This window comes from Leptomonas pyrrhocoris, assembly GCF_001293395.1.
Source record: "Leptomonas pyrrhocoris isolate H10 chromosome Unknown, whole genome shotgun sequence".
In the NCBI taxonomy this organism is placed as follows: Eukaryota; Euglenozoa; class Kinetoplastea; order Trypanosomatida; family Trypanosomatidae; genus Leptomonas; species Leptomonas pyrrhocoris.
Window position 1 is genome coordinate 42,263 of NW_015438362.1, and position 13,331 is coordinate 55,593.

Here is a 13,331-nt window from a genome sequence, read left to right on the forward strand (position 1 = left end):
CGAGCGAAGTGCAGGTAGGACGTCGCGTACGCGTACGCGTACGTACAGCAGCAGCAGCAGCAGCACCGGCCTACCTGCTCAAAAAGCGCGTGATCACCCGCACGCTCACGCTCACGCTCGCTAAACGCACACCAACCGCACGAGTCAGCGGATGACGCTTAACAGAAGTTCAGTCAAATGGCCGCGCATTGCACGGCACTTCAGAGAGGGCCGCCGTGAAGCAGCCCCCCAGTGATTGTTATATGTTCTGCATCATACTCGCACGCACAGCTCCACACACACAGACACACACACACACACACACACGCAGCCACGACAGTCAGCCATTGGTATTGCATTGGTTTGACTTCAAACGCGCCACCGCGTCGGCGACGCAATCCGATTATTGGTCGATTGATTATGCATCACGTGTCGCGCCAGCACGCACGCGCGTGCCCACAAATGAACAACCACAGCGGAGGCACGCAGGGAAGGGCGGGTCAGATTTCAAGGACTAGAGTTTGCATCTCATGGTGGCGTACAGCGGCGGAGCCGAAGCACAGCGCAGTCGGATATATGCTTGTTCTCATTGCTCATCACTCTCTCGTCGCACAGCTTGCGTCGCTCGTGCACTCGTCGAGGCTCTTCCTCACACCATCCATCGACACCGTCCACTAACGCAGGAACGGGGCGAGCGAAGTGCAGGTAGGACGTCGCGTACGCGTACGCGTACGTACAGCAGCAGCAGCAGCAGCACCGGCCTACCTGCTCAAAAAGCGCGTGATCACCCGCACGCTCACGCTCACGCTCGCTAAACGCACACCAACCGCACGAGTCAGCGGATGACGCTTAACAGAAGTTCAGTCAAATGGCCGCGCATTGCACGGCACTTCAGAGAGGGCCGCCGTGAAGCAGCCCCCCAGTGATTGTTATATGTTCTGCATCATACTCGCACGCACAGCTCCACACACACAGACACACACACACACACACACACGCAGCCACGACAGTCAGCCATTGGTATTGCATTGGTTTGACTTCAAACGCGCCACCGCGTCGGCGACGCAATCCGATTATTGGTCGATTGATTATGCATCACGTGTCGCGCCAGCACGCACGCGCGTGCCCACAAATGAACAACCACAGCGGAGGCACGCAGGGAAGGGCGGGTCAGATTTCAAGGACTAGAGTTTGCATCTCATGGTGGCGTACAGCGGCGGAGCCGAAGCACAGCGCAGTCGGATATATGCTTGTTCTCATTGCTCATCACTCTCGCCTCCTCCATCGCAGACCTGAAAGATTGGGTAGCGAACCACGCCTGACTTGGTGTTGTAATTGCACGTTAGGGACATGCTTCTATGGAGATGGGAAATCATTGGCAGAATGCTCAGCGGGCTGTTTCAATGAGTATACTGTAAAACGCCTGGTTACGGCAATCCTAGTATATGGGTGAACACAATGGCGACTGTGAAAGAGGAAAGCAAACGTTGTCACATGAAAAACGTGATGATTGAACGCGAGGAAGAGCTTTATTCCAAAGAACCCTTGAGACAAGCGGAGGCAAGTGAATGGGTAGGCTCCTATGTGGCGGCTACATTGCCACGTGAATGAGAACGATCAGGGCTTAAATGAATAGTGTTCCCCAACACGAATCTTGGTGAAGTTACTGTAAAGGAACAGCAACGTGTTTTTTTTTTTGGTTCAGTATAGTGAGCCTTTCCGGCCATTTTCAAGCACGCGGACAGTCAAAAGTGCATTTACATTTACTTGTGGCAGCGATATCAGTCAATCTCCTGCGGTGGGATCGTAATATTGACTGTTTGGGGCCTTTATTATCCTGTCCTAACTGCCCGTCCCTGTTGCTCAAAAGGCGGAGACAGAAGAGCCAAAAAGGTTCAACTGGCGGTTGGCCGGCTTCCAACCCAAACAGTTCGAATCGCGAATGTCCATTCATCATACACGCAGCTGATTAACATTGCATTTTCAGAAAAAGGTGAATGATGCAGTGAATAAGGATTGTGTCAACGAATGACGTGCTCTTCGTTCTACTGCACTGTTGATGACTATGGTGCCGCCTGCAAATGAGGGAACGGGGTCTTCTTTGACAGTACTAGGGTCTTGTGCTCATGTGAGTAGTACCCTCTGATATATCCGCGTGCGATGAGCTTCGCGACCCAAAGTGCCATTCGATCTTCATCCATGATTGCATCCGTGTCGGCAGATTCATGAGTGTGACACGTTTCCCCGTCTTCTCGGGAGCGCTTCTTCGTTGAGGAGGATGGAGTTGAATTACTGTTTTTTTCTTCCGCCTTCGTGATAAACTCGTAGGCGGCCAACAACGTTGTTATGGTGATGCGACTGTTGTCGGTGTCGGGGAGAGCCGCCATTGCCGCATGCACACGCGCGACGGCCATCAAGTAGCACAGTATTTTTGCTTGCTGCAGTATCAAATACACCCCCCGTCTGTGAAACACCGGCGCGTGCGTGTCGAGCGCGCGTGAGAAGCGCACCGGGTCGCCGCGCTCGATTGCCCACACAAGAGAGCCGAAGAGACGGGGCAGCAAATCTTCGTCAGCGCGCAGAATTTCCATCGGAATGCGACGGCCGTTGGCCACGCCGGCCACCGTTAGAAAGAAACGCACCCGCTCCTTGTTGAGCCGCTGTGGCTCATTTCCGAAGCCTGCGGGGGGCAGCAGCGTGTACGCCTCTCGCAAGGTGCGATGGGCTTCTTCGAGCTGGCGCTCATATAAGCGCATTCGTCCGCTGTAATAGTAGTAGGTGACTACTTCGGAAATCATGTGGCGCGACGGGTGCAGAATGGAGCGCGAGGTTTCTGCGGTGGACGCAGCCACCTTTTCTGCATGGTCGACGGCGCTCAAAAGCACCGCGCACTGATGCGTGTTGTACCGCTGAAACAGAATAATCAAAAGGCCGTTGACGAGGGCCAGTGCGCCGCGACGGCGGGAGTGCTCAGGAGCCTCGCACGAGTCTACAGACTGCAAAGCAACAAGCAGCTTGCGCCACGTACGGATCACTTGCCCAATGGATTCGTCAATGGCGCTGCCACTCGCATGGCGGGCGACTTGAGGGATGCGGTGGACAAGGTACAGCATCACCAGCGTGTCCCAGCCAACGGTGCCGGGAGTGCTGTTGTCTTTCCGCGGAGGGTAGTGGTCGCGGTTCATCGAGTGGCATTCTTGAAACGCTTCAAAGGCATAAAGAAGCCCTTTCAGCAGCGTCGTCTGCACGCTGCGCTCCAAATCGTCATCCGTCGTCTCCACTCTTCCCGGAGACTCAGTCTCGCCCTGCGTCGACGATACTTGAGAAGATGCAGGATTGTCGTGTACGCATTTTCGGTTGCGGCGCTGGAAGTCTGTTAGGGCGCCTGTAATCGCAACGCGCACCACCATCTCTCGGCAATGCCGACGTTCTTCATTGGCTAAAATCGTCTCAGAGGAGGACGGGTGCGCGGCGCGGAAAAGACGCAGTGTGCCTTCGTGTTTCTTTAAGTACTCGTTGCAGGTGTACTCGATGCTCGTCTGCATCACATGGACGATATTCCGCAAGGTGGCAGCGGTGTCATTTACGATGCGTAGAGGAATGCCCTGTTCTGCTTTTGCAATTACGTCCTTCAAAATGATTCCGTTACGCGAGCAAATCGCAGCGGCGGCGGCTTCCATCCAGTCGCGATCGATCGTGAAGTACTTGTTTAACATTTTTGGCCGCGACTACTGCTATTGGTTGACGTGCTGATGGACAGAACACGCAGGTGTGCCTCACGGGCTCTGTAAGAGCGGAGAAGGAAAAAAAGAAACGGTATGTACGCAACTTTCTCTCTCTTTCTCTCTCAACCTCTCGCTGTGGATTATGTGTCACCGCTATCTTCTGGCACTTTTGCAGTTCAAAAAGAAGGTCACAACGGTGGTGGTCGGAAGCGAAAAAAAAAGAGAATGACCACAAAATACAACCAAACAGCGGTAGGTACTTCAAAAAAAAAAAAAGGGTGAGAAGAAAGAAGAGAAGTGAAACATCACAATTAGGACACAGCCGCCTGAAGTCCAACTGTGCGCCTTTTCGCTGTGTCTTCTTCGATGTGCCCTTGAACAGTAAAGTCCTAATGTCGCTCTACAGGCGCTGAGCTTCCGTAACAGAAAAAAAAGAGGAGGAATGTGAGATAAACGGCGCACAGTAAGGTTTCAAGCATCCGCAATAAAGCCAGCCGTTTCTCCTCCTCCTTCCGCGTTTGATCTTCTCTATTGTAAGGCAGTTGAACTTGGGCAGTCAGATGATGCATGACATCTCAGCACTTCCATTAAAACTGTTGTTCAGTGTCTCTTCTTTTATTTCCCGCCTTGTGGCTCGAAGTTTGAAGAAACCAATGAAGCTTCTCTTACCACTTCGCGCAGCGGTATTATCTTCCTCATGTGAGTTCGGATGTAAGCGCACATGGCAACAACCCGCCCCTCTACTTTCGTTCCAGGACCACGCACCAGTTCTCCTTGTCAAAGTACGAAGCTTTGATGTCAACAGGGATGGCGCCAGCGCTTCCCTCACCGGCAGATGCAACCTCGCACAGCCGCTCTAACTCGCCTTCCCCAAAGAGGTGGTAGTAGCGATGAAACACCTGTTGTGCCTCGTCGTACTTCTGATTTCGCTCCCATCGCACGAGACTGTCGCCCGTCTCGGGATCCATCGGGCGCTTAGAGCGACCGGTCTGCTCGCGAGCCCACACGTAGATGAGCGCCAAACCTCCTTGGGGGCGCACAAGTCGCAGCAGCTCCCGCACCGCACGCACCCTGCGCTCCTCGCTCGCGTAGTGGTGGATTACCGCGATGCTGATGGCAGCGTCGAACAGCCCACCTCGCAGAGGAGAACGCAGGGCGTCGCTGCGAACCGTGTCCGTGCGCGGCATCGCCTCCACCGACACCGGCGTCACCGTGTCGTCCGCCAGTTTCCGCGCGCGCTTGCTACGATGATGGCGGCGCGCCTGCTCATGGTGCATGTTGGGGTCTACGAGTGAGCGCTGAGTAGACCGCAGAAGCTCTTCGCTGTAGTCGAGGCCCACAACGTAGCGGTGGGTCGGGGCTGTCGACGAGGAAAGAGGCGCTTGCTGTTCTTTCAACTCCGTGTTATCGTCCTCTGACGCTGGAGACGGCGGTGCCGGGACAGCGAGGCGTTGGGCAGCGGCGAAGTACTTTCCATTGCCGCAGCCCACATCGGCTACGATCGAGAAAGGCGGTAGTGCTTCCAGGAAAGCCGCTACTTTCGGCCACGCCTTGTAACGAGTTCCAGAGAAGTGGTCGGCGATGGCGCTGTATACGTCGTGGACGTACTGCCTCTCGTACGCGACGACGTCGGTAGACGAGCTGGGGTACACCGGCGTGTCTTCTGCGGACACAGCTGGGGACCCACTCTCCGTGCGAGGTTTTTTGCCCTCTGGCGTCTGCGCGGTGCTTGCGGCTTCGGCAGACATGGTCAGATGATGTAACGCAACCGTTGTGCAGAAACCCCCAGTGCCCCTCTACTTTTCAGGAATTCGTTGGTGCGCTTTCGTGACTCCATACAGCAGAGATAATCGTGGTGAGCATCAAAGTAAGAGGAGGACGGAGGGGCGCATACAGTGAATGCTTGCAGACCAGCGTGGAGAAAAGAAAAAAAGAGCTGCGGCGCGTAGACATACAGAACCCAAGCAAGTCCGTGTTTGCTTTCGCTTTCGGAAAGTCGCATTATTTTATTCCGGGTCCAATGAAAACGGGTTTGTTCTCACACACACACACACACACACAGTTTTTTGGGGGAGAGGCTCTCTATTCCGTCTACAAATAATAATAAAACCTGTTGACGACGAACTCTCGTGATGAAGTAAAACAGCTGGTTCAACTCCTTTAGGCTGCTGTCGCTTGACTTCATCGATTTTCTTGTCGTCTTTCCACACATTTTTGATGCCACTTTGGCATTGTCTGGCAGAGGAGATAAAAACCTGATAGATGAAAGAGAGCAACTCTCCGCGATACCAACCCAAGATGCCTAAGCTGCTCTTCCATGCCCGCTGATGACTCGGAATTCAGCTGGGAGCAACCGACGTGAGGGAAGTCGAACGGACGTGGCAGACACCAATCGGAATTGGCACCCGTTGCACTCGTATATTGGTAGGTAAGGGGGCGGGGATGGAGGCAAGTCGTAGTCGACAGGCAAGATTGAATACAGGAGGATGAAATAAATAAAGGCATAAAGCAGCATAATAATCCACAGAGATTTGTATAGCCGTGGGAGGGAAAAGAAGAGAAGAAAAAACCGAAAGAAAAGGGAACTGGTTACTGCTTCGCCATTTGCGGGGAGCGCTGCGTGTCTCTCTCGTCTAAGCCGTCCTCTAACGCTTTCATATACGTGCGTCGCGCCACGCTGCTGCCGTTGATCACTTTCGTCTTCCCCATCCGCGGCTCATGAGGGTTTTCAGGTTCGTGCGGCGCGCTGTAGAAAGAGTCCACGATGTCATCTACTACGCACTCCGCCAAGCATCGGACATCCACCGGCCGCTCCACCAGAGAGAGAAGGCGTTCGATCATGCGTCGCCGTCCAGGTCGATGGAAGACACCGGGGCGCCAAATCGTGAGGTTGGACTGCTCCCAAATCTTCACGACGTCGCGCCGCAGCAGCATTTGCGCCCGCTTCCGCGCTATCTCTTCCGCGTTGGGAGCGCTGAAGCCGTCGCCGGAATCCGCTCCTTGCGCGCCGTGGCTGGGCTGGTGGTAGTGGTGTTGGTGATCTTGGCCGTTCTGCAAACCTGTAGCATCGCCCGTTGCGTGCAGTGCGCCACCGAAGAAATATCGACGCAGAAAGTTAGGCACCTTACACCAGGCGTGGCTCACGGAGGATGGTTGCGGTGTCGCCAGTGCTGGTCTGACATGCAGTACGTTGGTCTTGGAGGACTGCTTAACGAGCTGGAAACCATGGGAAGCAAAGCGCATAGGGTCCTTCCAGCGATTAAAGAGTGTGAGCAGATCGCGGTCACGTTTGCCATGGGTACGCAGATACGGAAGAGGGCTGTGCTCGTTCGCGCCGCGCACGCTCACTTGCGAAAAGTGCCGCAGCGTTGCCATCTGTCCGCGATTCATCCACTGCGCCTTCTTGTTCCTCTGTGACGCGTCGGCGATGGCGTACGCCTCATCGTCTACCTTGAAGGCCTCCCTTTCCTGGTCGCGGTGGCCACTACGAAGGCGGCTGAATGGGCTCTCCAGTTTTTCCCGATCTTGGTTAGGTTTTCCCTCCGTGAGAGCTGCGCGGCCGTCGCGCGACGCTGATTTGCCGTAGCAGGCGGAGTATATTTCATTCCACAGCACGCTATCCAGCTCGCGAGAGGTTGTCTCCACTAGCAGTCGTTCTTCGTCTTCGGTGGGCTCGGCATGCGCCATGCAATTGAAGAGGCGTACAATTTTTGCGAACGCCATTGAAAGGTCGTAGTCGACAAGCGTCAACTCTGCAGATGACAAGACGTGGGAGGTGCCGATGCAGTTGATGGCCACCTGGTGGCCTGAAAAAACGGAGCGATAAAAGCTATTTTGAAGAAATTGACGCAGGAACTCTTGGTTCCACCGTCGCCGTGCGGTGTCACCGGTGTGGCCGGCGTGCCCCTTCGCCCCCGTGTGGGGCGGCTTCGGATCCATCGTGGGCGAGAGATTCATTGCACGCTTTTCCGGTTGACGGAGCTCCTCTAAGAGGCCATGTGCAGCACCGCTGTGACTTTGCGTGTCGGAAAAACTTCCATCTCCACCGGACCACCCTGCCGGCATTTTGATGTAGCCCTGCGGCGGGCCCGACAACCAGGCGCTCGAGCTCGCCGCCCCCGATTCGGGCCCGCTCCTCGGTTGACTCGATGAGTTGTAGTGAAACGCCATATCTGCGTCTTTTGGCGAGCGAGTAGAGCGCGCCGCACGCTTGCGGTGTCGTTCCAACTTTTTCCATTCCATCTCCGCGTCGTCGAAGCGCCACACGCCGTCCGAGACGTAGGAGCGCGGAATGTGCGAAGCATCCGCGAGAATCTTCTCCCAGTCTACCGGCACGACAGACAAGTAGCGCCGGGCATCGCCAATGTGTAGGTGTGGAAAGACGGATGTCCAGCGATTTACGGGTATGGGGTAGCGAGCCAAGGCGACCACGCGCGACACATCCGGGTGGGAAACGAGGCGAGATACAATTTCTTGCCCAAGGCTTCCGGTTGCGCCAGCGATGATGACAGAAACTTGCTTCCCCTTAGAGGACATTTTGGTGGTATTGGATCACCGTGTTTCCCCTTTCGTCTTGATGTTCGACCGACGAACAGTGTTTTCGTGCTCTCCACGGATGTGTACGAGTTGCTTTTCAGTCGTTTGCGAGTTTTCTGAGCCTAGTAGCGTGATTCGCAACAACTTGTGTTTCTCCAAAGAAAAAGAGGAAGAAGAGAAATAAAAAGAAAAGGGACGAATGCGCATTCGCGTAGCCACGGAGGTCAGCATTCCTCAGTGACGCGCAAACACCGATTGTGTTGCTTGTGGTTTAAGATGTACCGTTTGTGCTTGCGTATACACCTACCCGGTGAAGAGAGCGGCACGGCTGCTACCTTGCGCTGACGAAATGAGAGCCCTCACAGCTTGCTTTGCGCGGAACAGATGATCGTACTTGAAGCGGAAAACAATCTTTCTCTCTTTTGTTGGAGAGAACGCAGAGAAACCTGCGTTTGTGCTCTGCCGTTAGTTCCTATCGCCCTGTATTGTTGGTGTTGCATCGAACAATGATACGCAACACACTTTTCCTTAATGACCCTTGAGTTTGAATTGTTGTTGTTTGCGTCTTCATACTTACAAATATCACGAGTACCATAACAATAAAGAAAACGTTAGAAAAAACCCGACTTAGTGGGTGTTGCCAAACACATGACGGCACAGAGGCTATCGCAGACGCCTTTTTTTAAAAGAAGATCGCGACTGACGAGGCGATGGGGTACCGTCCTCATGAACACGTTTATTGCTAACGATGAATGCGAAGCGTTAGATTTCTTACTTTCTCACGTGCACTCTCCTTCTAACCTTTTCTCTTGCTCAACTGTAACAGTTTTTCAAACAGAAAAAAAAACTCGAGTCTGCTTTGTCCTTTATCCAAAAATGGAGACACATTGAAGAAGAAGGGAGTTGAAGCGAAAACCGGGACAGTAGGCAACTGCATCTTTGATCGTAGATATATGTGCAAAAATATATATAAAACAGGTTAAGTTCTTTTTTTTTTGGTAGAGCCAGAGAAAGAGTTTGTTTGAAATCAAGATGAGTGACTGTAGTGCTACGCTCAATTCCAAGAAACAACTAGTCAAAGGCGAAAAACAAAGGCGGAGGCACGTCATCCTGCGGTCAACTCTTGTGTACCGCTCTCGCGTTTGCTAATCGCTGCAACACACGTACACAAGAGAAACAAAAAAAAGAGGAGCCAGGTAAACATATATAAGTGGTACACCAGATATACGCATTTACAACTCTCTTTTAGGAAAAGGGGGGAACAGACAACAAACGAGAGGTATTTTATTATATCACCATTTACAATACAAATAATAATAAGAAAAAAAAAAGGACAATAAATCGGCGGTGCTTGGCTCTGGAAAACGGTTGTCACGTGGTCGCTATACGGCAACGATATCAAAGTTACTTTACTAGGCACCTACACGAAAGAAAAAGGTGATCGGCTGCTCTACAGCAGAAGGGACAGCGGGTTCTCAATGGCATCGTGGAAGCCCTGGAACCATTTGGCACCGATAGCACCGTCGATGACGCGGTGGTCGAAGGAGGCGGTGAAGGCCACCACCTGCTCTACCTTGCCCGTCATCTCGAACTCGCCGGTCTCCTCGTTCTTGATGATCTCAGGCTGCGGCTTGGCGGAGCCGATGGCGAGAATCATCGACTGCGGAGGGTTGATGATGGCCGTGAAGTTCGGGATCCCCGTCGCGCCGAGGTTCGACACGGAGCACGTGCCACCCTGGAACTCGTCGGGCTGCAGCGTGCCCTCGCGCGCCTTCTTCGCCAGCACCTTCACCTCCTTCGAGATCTCTACGAGGCCCTTCGCCTGCGCGTTGCGAATGATCGGCGTGATGAGGCCCGTCGGCGTCGCCACGGCCACCGACACGTCTACGGTGGTGTACTGGCGGATGAAGCCCTCCTGCCACGACGAGTTCGCCTCTGGCACCAACATGCTCGCGCGCGCGACCGCCTTGATAATGTAGTCGTTCACAGTGATCTTATACTCGCCGTTGCCCTTTGCGTTGAGCTGCTTGATGAGCGCCAACATGTTGTCGGCGCGGCAGTTGTCGAACAGGTAGTAGTGCGGAATTTCCACGTTCTTGGACTGGTGCAGGCGCTTCGCAATGATCGCGCGCATATTCGTCGTCGGGATGTCGACGTAGTTCGGGTTCGCCGGGGGCATGCCTTTGGCCGGCGCAGCCGCCTTCGCCTTCGCCGGAGCAGCCTTGGCGGCGGGTGCCGCAGCCCCACTCTTCGCCGGTGCCGCCGCAGAGCCACTCTTCACGGCCGCCTCCACATCCTTCGAGGTGATGCGCCCCACACCACCGCCGGTGCCCTTAACGTTGCTGAGGGACACGTTGCGCTCCGCCGCCAGCTTGCGGGCGTACGGCGAGGCCTTCACGCGGTCGCCGGACGCGGCAGCGTGCGCCGCAGCGGCTGCAGCAGCCGGAGCGGCAGCGGCAGGGGCGGCTTCCTCGGCAGCAGGCGCCGCTGCCTCCTCGCCCTCGGGCTTCCAGTTCTTCACCTCGTCGGAGTTGATGCCTTCCTTCTCGTCCACCATGAGGCACACCGTCTGGCCCACCATCGTCTCCTCACCAGCTGGGACGATGACGCGGGCGAAGAAACCCTCCTCGGTGGCGTTGTCGTACGACACGACAGCCTTGTCCGTCTCCACCTTGCACCACGTGTCGCCCGTGGCGATCGGATCGCCGGGTTGCTTGCACCACTCGGATATTTTACCCTTCTCCATTGTTGGGGAGAGGGCAGGCATCGGGATCGGCGTGATGGTCAGGAAGCGGAGCGCGGCCAGAGTGGCCAGCTTCGAGGCGGCGCGGTAGCGGAACATGGTGATGCGCAGGAAAAGGCAAATCGATGCGTCGGTTTCTTTTTTTTTTTGATGAAAGCTATGAATAAGAACACTGGCGTGATTCACTCCACTTTGCTTTAGGAGAAAAAAGGAAAAAGAGTTTTGTTAGAAGTGTTAGTAGTGGCCTGTTATTCTTTTTTCTTTCTTTCTTAGTGAGCAAGGCAGTTAAAATGATGGTAAATCGGGATCTTCAGTTTTACGTTGTTTAAAACCTGCGCGGTGAAAGATAGCCGTTGTTGCGCATTTTACACCGCAGATGCAGAAGAGAATGAGAAAAAAAAAGTCATGCCAAGAAGAAATAAACAGAAGAATGAAATGGTACAGAGAATGAAATTGAATTGAAACCCACAAGAGCGGAACAGATTATCATAATAGAACGAAAGCAGGAAAAAAAAAGGCTGCATTCAGTATCATTTTTCTCTTTTTAGAAAACGTGCAAAAGTACTCGATTGTTCGCCGTTCGTCACGCAAAATGAAGCACCGTTGGTGAGGTTCAGATAGCGGCTTCGTCTTTAAAGATACATTGCAATGCTGCTGATTTATTATTATTATTTTACGCATGTGTGAGGGTGTGTGGGTGTCATTTCTACAATTCAAGATCGACCACACTAGCGGGAAGCAGTCTTCCTCGGCCTAGTAAGCCCATCATCATAGACGCGTTGATGCAAGGAGTAAACGGAATCTCCCCTACCACTTGCTGCTCGGCTGGCAATCCGTTTCCCGTTTGCCGCAGCCCAAAAGCTTCCTGAACGACAAGTGGGACGGGAAGGCGATGCATACCATGTGCGGCGTGCAGGTGTCCGCAGAAAAACACACGTCGCGGTGCTACCTGCTGAACGTAGGTGCATATCGGTTGTTCCTCCACCGTGTGACGAGCTCGAACTGTATCAGGACTTTGGTGGGTCATCAACATGTCGATCGGACCACCAGGAGTTGTGCCCTCAAGACGCACACGAAGCGGACTTCTACTTTTCTGCTCCAGCGATGCATTCTCTACCTTGTCTTCGTCCGTGCGAGCAGTGGGAAACATGAACGGCAGCCACGACTTGTTCGACTGAAACGCCGTGTTCGGGCTCAGCCGGGAGTTCGCGATGGAGCGCGGCGAGCCGTAAACCCGCACACCAACTGGCTCAATCAACGCACTTTCATTACACAGGTACAGCGCGGGAGCAAAGAGCCTTCGTACTGCATCCACACTCATACCTGCGATTGCCTTGTCATGGTTTCCCGCAATGATAAGCTTTACGGGGTGTGGGTGGAGAGCGGGATCGTTGATCCATGTGGAAAAGTCAACCAGCATGGAATCGGTGCTCCGGCAGAATTTCACACCATCCTGTATGTCGCCGCAGTGCACAAGAACGTCTCCGTGCGGCACCGTCATTTCGTGGTGCCGCTCATGCGTGTCGCTGATGATGACCAGTCGCAACGAAAAGGCCGGTTTAGGTGGCAGCTCCGCAACGGGGTAAGTCAGCGGCTTGCTTAACCTGTAGATTGACGGTGGCTTGATACTACTCTCCGCCCTCGGGACACCATTGCTTTCACTTACGGTGGAGGACGGAAGTGGGTTGCTGGTCGATGCAGCAGGCAGCGCCGCAGCTGAGGCGGAAGCCGTTGATGCTGATTTGCGAATGAGTCTCGGCAAATAACCGTAATACTCGCAACAAGGAGACACCGGCATGGCGCACAGCAATTACTCAAATCGTACAGATGGTGAGGACGAATAACGCAGCAGACGTATCAAGACTCTCTCTCCCAAGCGCGCCGAGAGGCCAGTACAGCACGCTGTGCGAGTGGTTCAAAAGGGCAGCACAATCCAAATTCACGTGTAAGGGAGTAGAACAGAAGAAAAGAACTAGAAGAAAAAAAGAAGAGTACTTACAAGATGAATCAAGTTCAGAAACATTTTGGCAGTCCGTAATGAAACAAAGGCCATAATAAAAAAACCTTCAACGGCAAGAGCGCACAAACCTCATTGCTGTTTCGAAGTGGTTCTTTTTCTCTTTCTTAGCACAATTGAAACTTCCAAAGAAGGAGACAGCAAAAGCATGCACTGCTTTAATTTGCCTTGACGTGCGTGAAACACAACCCTTGCGAATCGCTTTACCGCTGTTGTTCCTTTGTGAATGTGTGTGCGCAGCGCTCACCACCAGAAACAAAAAAAAAGGATGCGCCGTTGCGTTGCAACCTCATTTTTATTTTCAAAAATAAAAGTAAAACACTCTTTGCTT

At 53.6% G+C, this 13,331-nt stretch overlaps 5 protein-coding genes and 2 non-coding genes across 7 annotated transcripts; all 7 read right to left on the reverse strand.

Moving 5' to 3' along the window:
* Positions 1–144: 144 nt before the first annotated feature.
* Positions 145–255, reverse strand: ABB37_04183. Its single transcript, XR_001548673.1, has one exon. It is a non-coding gene; the product is annotated as a snoRNA (small nucleolar RNA).
* Positions 256–814: 559 nt separating this feature from the next.
* ABB37_04184 lies at positions 815–925 on the reverse strand. Its single transcript, XR_001548674.1, has one exon. It is a non-coding gene; the product is annotated as a snoRNA (small nucleolar RNA).
* Positions 926–2,042: 1,117 nt separating this feature from the next.
* Positions 2,043–3,964, reverse strand: ABB37_03640 (hypothetical protein; the record flags this gene model as incomplete). Its single annotated transcript, XM_015801039.1, has 1 exon — positions 2,043–3,964. Exon 1 carries the CDS (start codon positions 3,693–3,695, stop codon positions 2,043–2,045), a length of 1,653 nt encoding a protein of 550 aa, XP_015659659.1. The 5' UTR covers positions 3,696–3,964.
* Positions 3,965–4,444: 480 nt separating this feature from the next.
* ABB37_03641 (hypothetical protein) lies at positions 4,445–5,527 on the reverse strand (the record flags this gene model as incomplete). The annotated part of the gene is made up of 1 exon (XM_015801040.1): positions 4,445–5,527. Exon 1 carries the CDS (start codon positions 5,450–5,452, stop codon positions 4,445–4,447), a length of 1,008 nt encoding a protein of 335 aa, XP_015659660.1. The 5' UTR covers positions 5,453–5,527.
* A 766-nt stretch (positions 5,528–6,293) lies between these two features.
* ABB37_03642 (hypothetical protein) lies at positions 6,294–8,385 on the reverse strand (the record flags this gene model as incomplete). Its single annotated transcript, XM_015801041.1, has 1 exon — positions 6,294–8,385. Exon 1 carries the CDS (start codon positions 8,238–8,240, stop codon positions 6,294–6,296), a length of 1,947 nt encoding a protein of 648 aa, XP_015659661.1. The 5' UTR covers positions 8,241–8,385.
* A 1,305-nt stretch (positions 8,386–9,690) lies between these two features.
* Positions 9,691–11,316, reverse strand: ABB37_03643 (putative mitochondrial dihydrolipoamide acetyltransferase precursor; the record flags this gene model as incomplete). Its single annotated transcript, XM_015801042.1, has 1 exon — positions 9,691–11,316. The coding sequence occupies exon 1, from the start codon at positions 11,080–11,082 to the stop codon at positions 9,691–9,693; it is 1,392 nt and encodes a 463-aa protein (XP_015659662.1). The 5' UTR covers positions 11,083–11,316.
* A 373-nt stretch (positions 11,317–11,689) lies between these two features.
* On the reverse strand, positions 11,690–12,886 carry ABB37_03644 (hypothetical protein; the record flags this gene model as incomplete). Its single annotated transcript, XM_015801043.1, has 1 exon — positions 11,690–12,886. Exon 1 carries the CDS (start codon positions 12,779–12,781, stop codon positions 11,690–11,692), a length of 1,092 nt encoding a protein of 363 aa, XP_015659663.1. The 5' UTR covers positions 12,782–12,886.
* Positions 12,887–13,331: the final 445 nt, after the last annotated feature.